Source organism: Gorilla gorilla, chromosome 6, assembly GCF_029281585.2.
Source record: "Gorilla gorilla gorilla isolate KB3781 chromosome 6, NHGRI_mGorGor1-v2.1_pri, whole genome shotgun sequence".
Taxonomy (NCBI): domain Eukaryota; kingdom Metazoa; phylum Chordata; class Mammalia; order Primates; family Hominidae; genus Gorilla; species Gorilla gorilla.
In genome coordinates, this window is record NC_073230.2 from 57,943,813 (window position 1) to 57,961,715 (window position 17,903).

At 35.4% G+C, this 17,903-nt stretch overlaps 1 protein-coding gene across 2 annotated transcripts in view; it reads left to right on the forward strand.

Moving 5' to 3' along the window:
• SPMIP7 (sperm microtubule inner protein 7) overlaps positions 1–17,903 on the forward strand; it is a 64,998-nt gene that overhangs the window by 19,647 nt on the left and 27,448 nt on the right. For both annotated transcript variants that reach the window (XM_004045433.4, XM_055347010.2), the window contains exon 3: positions 15,114–15,190. In XM_004045433.4, the coding sequence (XP_004045481.2) occupies positions 15,114–15,190 (77 nt within the window). The remainder of the gene's footprint in view (positions 1–15,113; positions 15,191–17,903) is intronic.

Here is a 17,903-nt window from a genome sequence, read left to right on the forward strand (position 1 = left end):
AGATAAAACAAATAGAAAACAAAAACAGATTGAAACCTAATTATGTCCACTGTTAAATAGAATTTAATATAATGAACTTAAAAGTCACAAATTGTTAGTTGGATAAAAAATTAAGACCCAGCCGGGTGAGGTGGCTCACGCCTGTAATTCCAGCACTTTGGGATGCCGAGGAGAGCGGATCACCTGAGGTCAGGAGTTCAAGACCAACCTGACTAACATGGTAAAACCCTGTCTCTACTAAAAATACAAAAATTAGCCGGATGTAGTGGCGGGCGCCTGTAATCCCAGCTACTCGGGAGGCTGAGGCAGTAGAAACGCTTGAACCTGGGAGGCAGAGGTTGCAGTGAGCCGAGATCACACCATTGTGCTACAGCCTGGGCAACAGAGTGAGATTCTGTCTCAAAAAAAAAAAAAAAAATTAGTGCCCTACTTATACGCTGACCACAAGAAAACCATGTGAAATATAAATAGAAGTTTAAGGTAAGATGTGAAAATATACATCATTCAAAAACTAGTCAAATTAATGCAGAATTAGCTGTAATAACATCAGACAAAGTGAATTTCAGAACAAGAAATTTTACTAAGGACTCAGATATTTTACAATAGGAAAGGGATCAATCCATAAAATGTACATAAAATGTATTTAAAATGTATATCACCTAATAACAGAACTCAAAATACATGAAGCACAAACTTATAGAACTGAAAGGCAGATTTACCGTTAGTAGATATCTCAAAACTCTGTCCTCAGTAGTTTATAGGAAAGGTGGACAGAAAAAAACGGGGATATGGAACATATGAAAAATATTATGAACTAACTTGACCTAATTGATATAAATAACAATGGCACACAGAACATTCACTGAGATAAATTATATTCTGGAATATCAAATAAATCAAATGAAATCAATTGAAATTATAGAAAGATGTTCTCTGATTGCAACAAAATTAAACTAGAACTCAATAATAAAAGATGCCTGGTAAAAAATAAAAACATATATGCACATTTAGAATATAGCGATATACAAATGGTTAATACATCATTATAAAGTTAGGTTTATTTCAGGTATGTAAGGTTTGCTTAACTTTAGAAAACTGATAAATGTGATTCATTGTGTTAACTGATTAAAATACAAGTCATCTACTCATCTCAAGATATGAAAAAAATTGACAAAAAGGATTGACATTATCCTTAAATTAATAATGGATGTCTGTGAAAAGGTAAATCAAACTTAATATTAAATAGTGAAATGTTGAAAGCATCCCCTGTGTAATCAATCTCAAGCAAGTATGTCCTCTTTCACGTTCTCTTTTCTCCTCCTCCTTTCACCTAAGCACTGAAGTTCTTAGCCAGCCCAGTTAAGCAAACATAAAAGTGGTATACAAATTGGAGGTGACTAAACAACCCTATTATTCTTGGTAATATGATTATGTATGTAAACATCCAAATAAATATGCAGTTAAATTACTTTTCATTTTATTTTACCTTATTTTATTTTTAAGACAGAGTCCTGCTTCGTCACCCAGGCTGGAGTGTAGTGGCGTGATCACAGCTCACTGCAGCTTCAACCTCCCAAGCTCAAGCCATCATCCTGCCTCAGCCCCCCAGGTATCTGGGACTACAGGCATGCACCACCATGCCCAGCTAATTTGTGTATTTTTGTGGAGACAGGGTCTCCCCATGTTGCCCAAGCTGGTCTGGAACTCCTGAGCTCAGGCAATCTGCCACTGACTCCAGCCTATACAGTTAAACTACTATGATAAAAAGAAACTGAATAAGGTTTTTAGAAATAAACATTATTGGAAATGCATTTATTGTATTCTAAATATCAGCAAGAAACAGAAAGTTTTAAAACATTTAACCTATCGCTTAAAATTGTATCAAAAACTATTCATTGTTGAGTAATAAATTTATGAAACTGTATTCAAGAATCCTATGGCAAAACTAGTAAATGTATTGAGAGAAAATCTAAAACCTAAATAGACAGGGCAATATGCTATTATCTGGAATGGAAACTTAAAATGTTTAAAAAGTTTAGAGCTTCCTAAGTTGATTTATAGTTTCAGTGCCATCTAAATCAGTATTCTAACTATATTTTTGTGGGATTTTGAAAAGTTATTTAAAAAAATAGATACATAAAAACAAAGAATCAGAAATAACTAAGACTATTCTTAAGTAGAGGGGAAAAATTCAATATCCTTTTATAGCAACTTGCTGGCCTCATAAGGGTCACAATGTTTTAATGGAAAAACTTCTGTTTTCAAGAAAAAAATGTTCACTCGCTAGGATGTAACCTGAGTGTTGAAGCAATTCTCCTCTTGCCTGAGAGAATAAAAACTACACAAAGATTTTCCTGACCTACAATTAAAAGAAACAATAAGAGGCGTTCTCAAGCTTGCAGGATAATACAGATTCTGGGTCCCACATTTTCCCTAATGGCCTCACCATTGGGTTAGCTTACTAGAAACTCAGTATCAGAGCCTTTACCTTGAGAAGACAGCCATGAGGAGGCTTTTCTGCAAATGAAAATAGCCTTACAACAGCCTTCAGTTTTAGGACTTCCAAATTATGCTAAACCTTTCACGCTGTTCATTCATGAAAATAACATTCAGGCATTAGGAGTACTTACCCAAAAACATGAAGGAAAATAGAGGCCAATCACATATTATAGCCTGTGATTGGACTCAGTAGCTAAGGCATATTTTAATTGTTTAAAAGCGGTAGCAGCAGCAGCCAAATTGGTAGTTTCATCCGAGCTGCTTTTAAGACACGAGCTTTATTTGCAAGTCTTGCACACTGCAAAAAAATATATATTAAATTCCAGACAAACTCTGTATTTGTCAGCAAATAGATTAACACCTTCTGGAATTCTTCTCTTGTCTCCTAATTTCTATCTGAAATGTTGCAACTTACTTAACCCTGCTACCCTACTACCCCTGCCTCATGCAGGTGAAGACCACAATTGTGAGTGCAGTGTTAGAAATAGTGGCTCCTCATGTTCATATGTGAGATAATCCCTTTGATAATCCTGAGTTAATACTTTTTGTTTTTTGGTCTTATTATAAAACTCAGAAGGAAAATACCAGGCAGGGTATGATCTTATCACCTGAAATGAGTTAATACAGAAGACAACTCTCACCTAATATAAGTCAGTTTCTCCTGAGCTTGTACATATAGCTAAAGACAAGTCAGTAAATATTTATACAGATAGTTACATGCTTTTGGAGTAGTCCGTGATTTTGGCGTGTTATAGAAACAAAGAGGGGGACCCCCCATTAAAAACAGTCTCCAAGCAAATGCACTCCTTTCTGCTAGCCTCTTATCATCATGAACTGCCATTATTAAGATTGAAGATCATAGCTGTAAAACTAAACCTGAGTATCAAAGGAATTCCCTGGCAGATTTCTATGCTAAATCAACTAGTGCTGAAACTGTTAGGATACACAATTTGAATAAACTCTGTAAGATTGATCCAAGTCAACTCCCCTTTGTTGACCTATTTAACAAACTGTGAAATGTGCCTGATTTGGAAAAACAAAATTGGTATCCGAATGGCTATAAATTCAGTGTTAAACGTGAACTCAAAGAGCTCTCATATGGGTGCCTAATACTTCCTTCTGGTACTTCCCGGGTCCTTGAAGCTTCCACTGTTAAAAGTTTTGCACTCCACAAAGCTCTTCACTCTATAACTCATCATGTAACAGACAGCATGATCCAAATTATGAACAAATACTGGTGGGGTAACTGTTATCAAATTGATAAAATGATTCATAACCAATGTTTGGTTTGTCAAACTCATGATCCTGTGAAAACAATAAAAACTTCAGGTGGTGTATTTTCACTACCGGACTTTATTCAATTGTCATTTTCAGTGGGATATCTGTATATTTACATGTTATCTGGCTGGATAGAAGCTTTCCCATCTGGGAAATCTGATCTTATGATGGTAGCTAAGAAGTTATTTAAAAAGTATTTCCTTTATGGAGCATCCCTGGAGAAATCTCCAGCAACAGAGGAACCTATTTCACTGGACAATTTAGAAACAGTCGAATAAGCTTATGCACACAATGGCGTCACCATTGTCTTTATTACCCTTAGTCTTCTGGAAAGGTCAAAAGACAAATGGCATTTTACAGCTGAAATTGGCAAAGTTAACTGAATCAATTTGATTGCACTGACCAAAGATATTACCTCGGCTTTAATGGTAATCAAATCCACCCCCAGTGGAAAACATCGATTGACTCCTTATGGAATAGTTCCTGGAAGTCATATGCCCTTAATAATAGAACCTCGTGTATCTTCCATTATCCTAAACTCTGATATGACTAAATACTGCAGGCTTTAATGCGTTATGTCATAGTGTATTTTCACCAGGTGAAGGAGATCTTCCATGACCCACAGACTGAGAACAACCAGACCTTTCAAAACCCAGAACCTGGAGATTGGATCTTCTGAAAATGACATCAGAGACCTCATTGAACCCATGGTCCTCTCCCTATTGGAAGAGACCATACCAAGTTCTACTTGCCACCCACGCTGCAGTAAAATATCAAAGGCTTAAACCTTGGGCTCACATCTTAAAGCTCAAAAGGGCCCCTCCAAGCTCCTGGAAATGTATACCTGTTTGAGACTTGAAGGTAAACCTGACCAGGAAAACTTTTCCCCAGAAGCAGATGCCATCCTAGACATTGACAGCTATCCTAAGGCCATAGATCAAGACTTTTCTGACATCATGAAAACTGAAAACCTTATCCTTTTTCCTATTTCTGCCATCCTAATCCTTCCCTTTCTTTACAGGAAAAGCCATGGACTGTAATTTGTGGATGGCTTTAGCAAAGGCTTATGCTCCAGTAAGAAACCAAAACAATTGTTAAATTTGTAGCTAGTGCCCCCAAATCAGGAAACAATTCCACTAATGCCACTGCCTGTCTGTGTTACCAGTGACAGTCATGCTAAAACCTCAAAGGAGGAGTAGAAATTGATATTCTAGACATGACTGCTACTTGCTTTCAATATGCTTATTGAAAACAATACTCTGACCTTTCCAGTTAATAACAGAATGGCTACTAAATATAAAAAACCTATCAAAGTGATGCCTACAAAAGGTATATTGTGCTTCCAGGCATTGAATACTCAAGATTTGGGGATCACTTATGGGGGTACAAGTAATTGCTTGTATGATGTCGCTGGACTAAATCCGGTAAGGTCTCGTTCCACTGAATACTGTTATGCATCCTTCCAGCATGCTATAAAGGGACCACACACAGAAAATAAATTACTCACTGAACCTGGCTCACGCGCTATGTAGGCCTATGGGTGAAAAAGTGTAACTGGCCTCTGCTCACATGCCACCAGGTGGCCCTCTTTTCCAGCTCCTGGGGGCCTGCAGACACATAGGGTCTGAGGAGAATTTGTTTACTGTGTTCTGCCTCCTTGCTGGTTCATATCTTGCTAATGGGCCTGGCTCACTCCTGTCTTCCAAATAGCTTTCTCTGAAAGTTTCCATAATACCTTCCATAATCAAAGGCCAAAGTGACCAATAACCAAAATTCGTACTAACCTTAAAGTGGAATGAAGATAAGTTAATTTCCACTGAGAAAAGTTTCTAATGAGGTTCCTGGATGCTCACTCTTGTTGGTAGATGGTGCCAGTTGTATGGAACTTGAAGGTAATCCATAAACTGGGAAAAAATCTTGAAATTTGTAGCCAATTATATTTTCCAGGGTTTAAATGGGAAGAAGCCACTCTCCTGAAGGGGGATAAAAAAAGGTCATGTTCAGCAAAAACACTTAATGGAACACCATACGGTGTTAGATCTCTTCTTGGCTTATGTTGGGGTCTTGCACATGGTGCTAAACAGAACTGAATGCTGCACTTACCTTCCCGCTGGTTTTACTACTACAAAAAGCTTAATTTAAAAGGTAGCCAACACTGCAATTCCTGTAGACACTGCCACCGAATGCACCAGGGACATTTCTCAGGGGAAAGAAACACATGACGTGATTATGGGAGTACCTAACAGCTGGTTTGCAGGCGTCCTAAATGGTGGGTGGCAAGGCTGGCTAGTCTAAGATTTTTCTCATCTCTGTGTTTCATTTAATCATCTACAGATTACTATAATTGATATTACCAGGCTAACTACAAAAATAGATATCTCTTTAAATCAGACCATTTTACAGCACACTATGGTTCTTAATTGCCACTCCACCCCAAACACAGACTATGACCACTAAGACTTAAATACTGATGAATTGTCTTTATTGCTTGAATTTTGAATTGTTTGTTCTGATGAGTTTGGTTCGCAGAGATTCCTGTTGCATAGTGTACTTCACATTCTTTATATTATCCTCCCAACAGCCATTATAGTGGCCTCCCTCCTGTGTTATATCCCTTAAGAATTATAAATGCTCATATGTAGCCATCCTTTGTACATCAAAAGATCTCATTACAGTTAGAGTAAAAAACCACGAGGAAAACATAATCATCCAACTAATTTCATATAATGAATTGTGAATTTATATAGAGATCAAACAAGTCCATTATGAAGGTGACAGAAAGGAGTGTCAGTGCCAAGGTTTTGGTCAATCTCTTAAAATTGAGTGTCTGAGCAAAAGCGAATAATTGTTAAATTAAATTACATTTGGCCTGAAACTAACCTACGTATGTAATAAACTGTAATCTAAATTATAGGTGAACCAACTGCAACCTAACAACTTGTGAGTAAATTCTTACAACATGCAGCTGTGTTGCAGCCAATCATAGCAGCCAAGCTTTCAGCCAATCACAGGCTGCAAACCAGCAAAAGATGTTAAACTAAGGCAAACACGGAACTGTAACCATGTAGACTATTTTTGTATGTCACTTCTGTTTTCTGGCTATAAATATTCCCTGCCCACATTTTGTAGTGGAACTCTCTGAACTGCTTTTGTGTTGAGTGCTACCTTTTTCACGAATCTTTTTTTTCTGCCCAGTTAAACACTGTTAGATTTAATTTAAGGTTCTTTTTTTTTTCTTTTCTTTTTTTGAGATGGCGTCTCACTGTGTCACCCAGGCTGGAGTGCAATGGCATGATCTCAGCTCACTGCAACCTCCGCCTCCCAGGTTCAAGCAATTCTCCTGCCTCACACTCCTGAGTAGCTAGGATTACAGGCACTTGCCATCATGCCCAGCTAATTTTTGTTTTTTTTTTTTTTTTTGTAGAGATGGAGTTTCACCATGTTAACCAGGCTGGCCTTGAACTCCTGACCTCAGATGATCCTCTGGCCTCGACCTCCCAAAGTGCTGGGATTACAGGCATGAGCCACCACACCCGGCTTTTCTTTTTAATAGTAACATAATCACAGGCTCCAGGGATTTGAACATGGATATATTTGGGGGTTTAAATATGAATATATTAAAATGATTTAAAAAATTCAAGTAAAGGAAATGAGGGAATTTATTGCCAACAAGTGTACACTAAAAGAAATCCTGCCTAATAAAATATTACTTTTTTCCTTTTAAGGTTCATATGATTGTTTTAAATAAAAGTATAACATTGTCCTCTGAATGTATGTATGACAACTGTAGAGTAAGAGATGAAAGCATGTGATAAACTAATATAAGAGCCCTCAGAAATAACGCCGCATATCTACAACTATCTGATCTTTGACAAACCTGAGAAAAACAAGCAATGGGGAAAGGATTCCCTATTTAATAAATGGTGCTGGGAAAACTGGTTAGCCATATGTAGAAAGCTGAAACTGGATCCCTTCCTTTTACCTTATACAAAAATCAATTCAAGATGGATTAAACACTTAAACGTTAGACCTAAAACCATAAAAACCCTAGAAGAAAACCTAGGCATTACCATTCAGGACATAGGCATGGGCAAGGACTTCATGTCTAAAACACTAAAAGCAATGGCAACAAAAGCCAAAATTGACAAATGGGATCTAATTAAACTAAAGAGCTTCTGCACAGCAAAAGAAACTACCATCAGAGTGAACAGGCAACCTACAAAATGGGAGAAAATTTTTGCAACCTACTCATCTAACAAAGGGCTAATATCCAGAATCTACAATGAACTCAAACAAATTTACAAGAAAAAAACAAACAACCCCATCAAAAAGTGGGCAAAGGACATGAACAGACACTTCTCAAAAGAAGACATTTATGTAGCCAAAAAACACATGAAAAAATGCTCATCATCACTGGCCATCAGAGAAATGCAAATCAAAACCACAATGAGATACCATCTCACACCAGTTAGAATGGCAATCATTAAAAAGTCAGGAAACAACAGGTGCTGGAGAGGATGTGGAGAAATAGGAACACTTTTACACTGTTGGTGGGACTGTAAACTAGTTCAACCATTGTGGAAGTCAGTGTGGCGATTCCTCAGGGATCTAGAACCAGAAATACCATATGACCCAGCCATCCCATTACTGGGTATATACCCAAAGGGCTATAAATCATGCTGCTATAAAGACACATGCACACGTATGTTTATTGTGGCACTATTCACAATAGCAAAGACTTGGAACCAACCCAAATGTCCAACAATGATAGACTGGATTAAGAAAATGTGGCACATATACACCATGGAATACTATGCAGCCATAAAAAAGGATGAGTTCATGTCCTTTGTAGGGACATGGATGAAACTGGAAATCATCATTCTCAGTAAACTATCGCAAGAACAAAAAACCAAACACCGCATATTCTCACTCATAGGTGGGAATTGAACAATGAGATCACATGGACACAGGAAGGGGAACATCACACTCTGGGGACTGTTGTGGGGTGGGGGGAGGGGGGAGGGATAGCATTGGGAGATATACCTAATGCTAGATGACGAGTTAGTGGTTGCAGCGCACCAGCATGTCACATGAATACATATGTAACTAACATGCACATTGTGCACATGTACCCTAAAACTTAAAGTATAATAATAATAAATAAATAAATAAAAAGGTTGAAATGTTTGTACACGTTAGTGAAGTGGTATGTTAACTCTAAGTGAACTGTGGAGAGTTAAGCATGCACATTGTTTTTTCTAGAGGAGTCACTAAAATGCAATGTAAAGAAGTATAGTTAAAGAGTCAATTGATGGCTTAAGTTGGAATTCTAAAAAAGCAGAAAGACAAATTTAAATAATTCCCAAAAAGGCAGAAAAAAAAGGAACAGAGAAATAGAAACGTAGGTTTTTCCAGAAGCCAGTAATAAAATGCTACACTTAATCCAAATATATCATAATTACATTAATTACATTAATGGTAATATACTAAACATTCCAATTATAAGGCAGACATTGTCAGAATAGATAATAAAGCAAGACACAGCTATATGCTATTTACAAGAGGCATACTTCAGTTATATAAAGATACAAATCCATTGAAAGTAAGTCAATGAAAAATACATACAATGTAAATAAAATATAAATAGGCTGTAGTGGCTATTTTGAGATCAGATTAAATAGACTTCATGACAAAGGGTGTTACAAGACATAAAGAGAGTCATGTCTTAGTTACAAAACAGTTAATTTGTCAAGAAAACCTAACAATCATAAATGTATATGCGTCTAGTAACAAAGGTTCAAAATACTTGAGGCAAAAATGAACATACCCAAAAAGGAGAGATACACAATTCCACTGATCACCTTAGGGGGTTTTAACATCTTTGTCTACTTGATAAAGCAACTAGACAAAACAACTAGTAAATACATAGATCTAAACAATACATCAATCACCTTCAGGTAGTTGATATTTATGGAACACTACACCAAACACACACTAAATATTCTTTTCAAATGCACCTGATATGTTTACTACTATAGATGATATGTGGGGACATAAAACAAGTCTTAATACATTTAAAAGTATTGAATTCATCCCACATATGTTCTCTGGCCAACACAGAGTCAAATTAAAAATCAATGACCATAAGACATCTAGGAAAATATCAAATATTTTAAAATTAAACACACTTCTAAATAACCTACAGGTCAAAGAAGAAGTCACAAGATAAATTAGAAAATATTTAAACTTAGTGCAAAATAAAACATATCAAATTTTGTATAATGCAGTTAAAACTCTGCTAAGAAGAAAAATTAGCCTTATTTGCTTACCTTAGAAGACAAGAAAGATCTAAAATTAATGATAATGTTTCAATATTAAGAAACTAGAGGCTGGGTGTGGTGGCTCACGCCTGTAATCCCAGCACTTTGGGAGGCCAAGGTGGGTGGATCACTTGAGGTCAGGAGTTCAAGATCAGCTTGGTCAACATGGTGAAACCCCGTCTCTACTAAAAATACAAAAATTAGCCCGGCATGGTGGCGGGTGCCTGTAATCCCAGCTACCTGGGAGGCTGAGGCACAAAAATCACTTGAACCCAGGAGGCAGAGATTGCAGTGAGCCAAGATCATGCCACTGCACTCCAGCTTAGGCGACAGAGTGAGATTAAGTATATATATATATATATATATATATATATATATATATATATATATACACACACATATATATACATATATATACATATATATACATATATACACACATATATACATATATACACACATATATACATATATACACATATATACACATATATACACATATATATACGTATATACACATATATACGTATATACACATATATACACATGTATACACACATATATACATATATACACATATATACACATATATACACATATATACACACATATATACATATATACACATATATATACATATATACACATATATACACATATATATACATATATACACATATATACATATATACACACATATATACACACATATATATATAAAGAAACTAGAAAAATGATTAAATTAAACCAAAAATAAGAAGGAAGAAAATTTAAAAACGGTAAGAATGGAAATTGTGAAATGGAGGATAGATACACAAGAGAAAAAATTTGAAAAGTCAAAAGTTATTTCCTACCTAAGTGTCCATAGACAGATGAATGGATAAAGAAAATATGGTGTGTGTGCGTGTGTGTGTATAAATATATATTAGAATATTATTCAGCCATAAAAAGAAAAAGAACTTCCATTTACCACAACATGGATGAACCTGAAGGACATTGTAAGTGAAATAAACCAGACACAGAAACAGAAATATTGCATGATTTTACTTATATGTGGAATCTTAAAAAGTCAAGCTTATAGAAGCAAAGAGTAGAATGGTGGTTTCCAGGAGCTGAGGGGTGGAGAAAATGAAAAACGTTGGTCAAAGGGTATAAACTTTCAGTTTTAAGATGAATTAGTTCTGGAGATATATTATGGGGACTGTAGTTAATAATACTGTATTTTTTACTTGAAATGTGACAAGCGAAAGATTTTTGGCATCCTCACCACATATACACATACACACACACAAATGATGACAATGGGTGATGACAGATATGTTAATTCACTTGACTGTGGTAATCATTACACAATGTATACATGTATCGAATCATCATGTTGAACACCTTGAATATATACATTTCTTTTTCAATTAAATATTTTTAAAAGCCCAAAGGTTTAGCTTTGAAAGAATTAATGAAAGTGATAGACCTATTGTTAGTCTGATTGAGAAAAAGAGAATACATATCATCAATATAAAAAATTACAGATCCTAAAAAAAGATAAAGGAATATTACAAACTTCTGTGTGCCAATTAATTTGGCACTTAGATGAAATGAATAAAATCTTTAAAAATCAAAGTTAACAAAATTAATACCAGATAAAATAGAATATGATAAATGCATATATATCTGTTTTTTTTTAATCAGAAGACTTACCACAGTGAAAACTTCAGGCCTAGATAGTTTTACTGATAAATGTTATCAAACATTCTAGGAAACAACCACCAATCTTATATAGGTTATTTCAGAAATAAAAGAGGGAGTACTTCTCAAACAATTTTAGGAGTCTAACTTTACCTCATATAACAAAATCAGACAAAGATTTTACAAAAAATAGAGGAAATCTTAGATTAATATTTCTCACATACACAAACACAAACATCTTTACAAAGCAAATAAAAAACAATAATTTATAGAAGAGATATATCCTAATCAAGTAAAGTTTATCTCAGGAATGCAAATATTCACTTACCATTAAAATTAATCAATGTAATTTAACATACTAATGGAGTAAAGGAGAAAATTAATCATTTTGCTAGATATAGCTTTGAAGAATTTTTAAAAATATATAATGAACAGGTATATTGAACACAGAGTAGAAAAAGGTGAAAAAGGAAATCACAAACAGAAAAGTTAATTCTTCATAGGAATAGAAAAAATACTAAATTTATATGAAAATGCAAAAGACCTGGAATAGCCAAAGCAATGCTGTGCAAAACAAGAAAGCTAGAGACATCACGCTTCCTGACTTCAAAATATACCACAAAACTATAGTAATCAAACCAGCATGGTACTAGCATAAAAACAGACACAGAGACCAATGGAACAGATTAGGGAGCCCACATATAAATCCACACAATTAAAACCAACTCATCTTCAACAAAGGCTCCAGGAATACACAATGGGAAAAGGACAGTCTTTTCCGTAAATGGTGCTGGGGAAACTGTATAGCCATCAGCACAAGAATGAAAGTAGACCCCTACCTCTCACCATACACAAAAATCAAGTCAAAATGGGTTAAAGATTTAAGTCTAAGATCTGAAGCTCTGAAACTATTAGAAAAAAGGCATGAGGAAATGATCTAGGACATTGGTCTGGTCAAATATATTTTGTGTAAGACCTCAAAAGCACAGTCAACAAAAGTAAAAATAGAAAAAAATGGGACTACATCAAGCTAAAAAGCTCTGTACAGAAAAAAAAAGTGAAGAGACTACTCACAGAATGGGGAAAATATTTGCAAACTACCCATCTGACAAAGGATTAATATCCAGAATGTATATAAAGACCTCAAACAACTCTATAGCTATGTATATATATGTATGTCTTATTTTTATGTGTTATTCTGAAAAACGTCTATTCATATCTTTTTCTATATATATATACTGATTAAAAATGGACAAAAGATATGAGTAGACATTTTTCAGAATAAGACATAAAAATAGTCAACAGGTATATGAAAAAATGCTCAATATCACCAATCAGAGAAATGCACATCAAAACCACAGTGAGATATCATCTCACACCAGTTAAAATATCTTTTATCAAAAAGTCAGGGAATAACAAATGCTGGTAAGGATATGGAGGAAGGAAAACCTTCATTCACTGTTGATAGAAATGTAAATTAGTACAGTCACTATGGAAAACAGTATGGAGGTTCCTCAAAAACCTAAAACTAGAAATACTATATGATTCAGTGATTCCACTACTGAGTATATATCCAAAAGAAAGGAAAACAATATATCGAAAAGATATCTGCATTCCCATGTTTATTGCAGCCCTATTCGCATTAGGCAAAATGTGGAATCAACATAAGTGTCCATCAGTGGATGAATGGGTAGAGAAAATGTGGTATATATACACAATGGAATATTATTAAGCCATAAAAGAGAATAAAATTCTGTCATTTGTACCAACATGGATGGAACTGGAGGTCATTATGTTAAATAAAATAAGCCAACTACATAAGACAAATATTGCTTGTTCACACTGATATACGAAAGCTAAAATGGTGGATCTCATGAAGATAGAGAGTAGATTGGTGGTTACCAGAGGCCAAGAAAGGGAGTGTGGAGGGAGGATAAGGAGAGGCTGATTAATGGGTACAAATATACAGTTAGATTCAATAATTAAGACCGTGTTTGATATATCAGTGGGGTGACTATAGTTAACAATAATCTGTTGCACATTTCAAAATAAATAGAGGAGAAAAATTCATATGTTTCTAGCATAAAGAAAAGATAGATATTTAAGGTGATGGATATTCCAATTACTCTGATTTGATTTTTACAGATTATATGAATGTATCAAATTATCACATTTACCCCCAAAATTTGTATATCTATTATGTATCAATACAAATACATTTTAAAACTATGAAAGCCGATAGTGGTAGAATAGAAGGTACATGTGGAAGTTAGAGATAAAGCAATGCAAAAATTAAGAGACATGAACCACAGAATGAAAAGTCCAGTATTTGTCTGATAGTAATTCTAAAAGAAGAGAATAATTATAATTCGTGGACAGTAAATAGATAAAGATAGAGAACTATTTGATGAAAGTCATGAATTGTTAAATCGAAGAAGTATAACAAGTCCTGAGCCAGATGAACAAAAATATAGCCTCTCCTAAACAAATTACATTGAATCTGTAAAAAATCTCAAGACAATGATAATGTCCTAAATATAAGCAGAGGGGAGGAAAACAGAATACCTGCAAACAATTAAACTCAGTGTATTTTAAAAGCAACAATACATCCTCGAAGTCAATGAGGTAAATTTGTTACTAAAAAAATCGTCACTAGAATCGAACTAGAACTCTGAACCCAAGTTAGAACACTTTTCAAAACTGAGGGTGAATTAAAACATAGAACCAGAAAAAGTTTACTTTTGTGAAAGAATTAACAAAAATTGAACTTCAGCAGAAAGAAAATGGAACCAAGTACCTAGGGGAGAAAAAACAAGTACAATAAAAAAGCAAAAGGAGGCAACGAATTGGTAAAATATCATTGAAAATTGAAATAAATAGTAACCATTAAAGATAATAATGATTATAACAATAATTAGTTAATTAATTTTGATAAAATAACTGGAAGATAGAGAAAAGTATCTCATAACTAATCTCCTTATGTTATTAGAAGAAAAGACAATACGTCTTAAAAGTTTTTTAATTACATTGTGCTAAAACTAAGTATTTGCTGATGTTTCCAGTTCAAGAGCTTTCTCTTATGTTCTCACTTTCCATTAACTTTAATATACATTTTGTGAATTTTAATTTAATGATTATGACAATAAAACAATGCAAATTCCTTAAACAGGAGAGGAAAAGTAGGGAAGCATTAAATCTGGTCAATCCAAGAGGTGTGTGAAAGAAGAAATATGAAGAAAAAGGAATCCAAAAGAAAACATGATGACTAGAAAACAATAGCAATTTACACTTATATTTGGTCTCTTTTAACTTATTTTTCATGCCTTCTAGGATGAAGGTGAACCACTTGTTCAAACAAACAAGAAATATAATGCAAAGGACTCATTTTACAAGTCCTCTACACAAAAGTAAGCAGTTTTCCCAGTGGAATTTTGATTTTGGAATATATTTCTTTTTCCTTTATGACACATCCTCTTTATGTCTATAATATCCTGGATCTTATGAGTGACCCAGAGGACATCAAACACAGACATTTACTGATATTGATTGCTAAAATAAACATTGAAGGAAGAGTCTTAAGGCACACCTATGCTTGATGGAAGAATAAAACCAAAACAGAAAGTAAATGGTCAAAGAGGGAGTGGGGGGATAAGAGTACAGCATCCTAGAAAGCCAAGACAGAGAAAGTTTAAATGTGAGAATTCATTGACTCAGTCAACAAATATATTGGGTACCTATTACGAATCTATGTTTTAGACTATGAGCTACATCAGCGAGTAGGCAAAGATCTCTGCTCTCAAATCTCTCATTATAGAGGTGTATTGATCTGTTTTCACTCTGCTAATAAAGACATACCCGAGACTGGGCAATTCATAAAGGAAAGAGGTTTAATTGACACAGTTCTACATGGCTGGGGAGGCCTCACAATCATGGCAGAAGGCAAGGAGGAGCAAAGTTACGTCTTATATGGTGGCAATCAAGAGAGCCTGTGCAGGGCAACTCCCATTTATAAAACCATCAGATCTCGTGAGACTTATTCACTACCACGAGAACGGTATGGGGGAAACTGCCCCCATGATTCAATTATCTCCACCTGGCCCCACCCTAGACAGGTAAGGATTATTACAATTCAAGGTCAGATTTGGGTGGGGACACAGCCAAACCATATCAAAAGGGAAACAGACAATAATAAACAAATACACTTAGAAAGTAAATAGATCATATCTTAAAAAGTGACAGATAAGTCTATGAAGAAAAGGTAGAACAGGACAAGATCAGGAGTCCCACATGTACAGGGTAGCAGGCTTCAGTAATAAGTAGGAGGTGTGGGGAGGCCTCCCCGTGTGCTGAGGGGTGTGCAGAAATTTGGAGGAGTTGAGAGAGCAGCCATGCAGAGATTTGGAGTGACTCTATACCCTGAAGAGGAAATATAGAGCAAAGCCCAGGTCAGAAGTATGCTTAAGATGTTAAGGAAGAACAAAAGGCCAGGGTGCCTGGAGTAGGGTAACAGTAGGGTAAGAGGAGGGAGTAGCAAAAGGAGAGGTCAGAGAAGTGCTAGGAACCAGATCTTGTGGGACACTTTAAGCAATTGTAATTTTACCAGGACTGTCATTCTGAGTGACATGAGGCTTTAGCAGAGAAGTGGAAAGATCAGACTTATACAAGAAGGTAATAATCATGGTGGCTGCTGTGATCAAAGTAGATTTTTACAGGGGAGAGAAGATGGAACACCAGTTAGGAGGTTATTGTTGTCATTTAGGACAGAGATAATGGTAGCTTGGGGGAGAGTGCTGGCAGAAAAATTTGTAAGCAACGGTTGAGTTCTGAATGTATGTTGAATGTAGAGCCAACACAATTTTCTGATTGTGATGAATCTGGAGAAAAGATGACTCAAAAATGATTCTAAGGCTTTGGCCTATGCAGCTGGATGTACTGAAGTTGCCATTTCATAACAAGGTGAAGGCAGTGGAGAAGTCAGTTTTACATACATTGAATATAAAGATGTTCATTAGACATCCAAGTGGATATGTCAAGTAGGCAGTGTGAAATATGGATTTGAAGTTTGAGGCAGAGGCCTGGGCCAGAGAAATCAACCGGGGTGTCATGGCTTGTAGAAAGGTATGTAAAGCCATGGCACTGAATGAGAACACTAAAGGAGAAGTATAGTCATTACAGGCAAAGGGCACTGAGTCCTGGCATCTCGTTAAAAAAGAGAAAAAAAGAGGAGAAGCCAGCAATCGAGACTGAGAAGGAGCAACCAGTAAGGTAGGAGGAAGATGAAGAGTCTAGGTCCTGGAAGGCAGATTGAGGATGTGTTCAGGAAAGAGTAATGACTGCCTATTCACATCATGCAAATAGGTCAAGTGGGATGAGGCCCAAGAATGGATAATGGGGCTGACTAGTGGATTTAGAATTCAGCAGAGTGATAGAGTGAATGCCAAAACACATGGCATGACACAGAGAAATGGATGAAGAGGGAAAGAGAGGCAGCAAAGAGAATAAAGAAATGACAACACGTGTGGACCTCAAAGCACTCCATATCTGTCCACTCTTTTTTCTTCACATATTTTGAACACTTCAGACAGGCTTCACATTTCAACTTCATTTTTTTTCATTCAAATTAAAAGTATACCCATGACCAAACATAGTGTCATGAAACACATGTATGAACGCCTACTATCCCAGGGGTGTTATGAAAACACTTAAAAACATGATATGAAGTTGGATCTCAAAGTATTAGAACAACATGAGGAAAAAGTCTTGTTCATCAGCCATCTTAGAATGCAACTCTAAGGCTTAAAACATACCTGCTTGCTGAACATGGGATCCTTGCTGAACTTGCTGAACTTGGCATCCTCCATTCTTTTTCACCTCAATTTTCTCATCTTAAAAATGAAGGATGATAACCAAATGGCTCATAAATTCCTCTCCGACTTTTGGGTTTATTTCCCATTGTATTCTTATCTTGATTTTAATTTTAAAAATTCCAGTGATCGTCTCAGAAACAGTTAATATTTTATTAAGGTCGTGATACTTCACTCAGAATGGAAAAGTTTTATTATAAGACAAAGTATTAAATCATAGTATTAAGTAGTTTCTCTTTAAACATATAAAGTATCC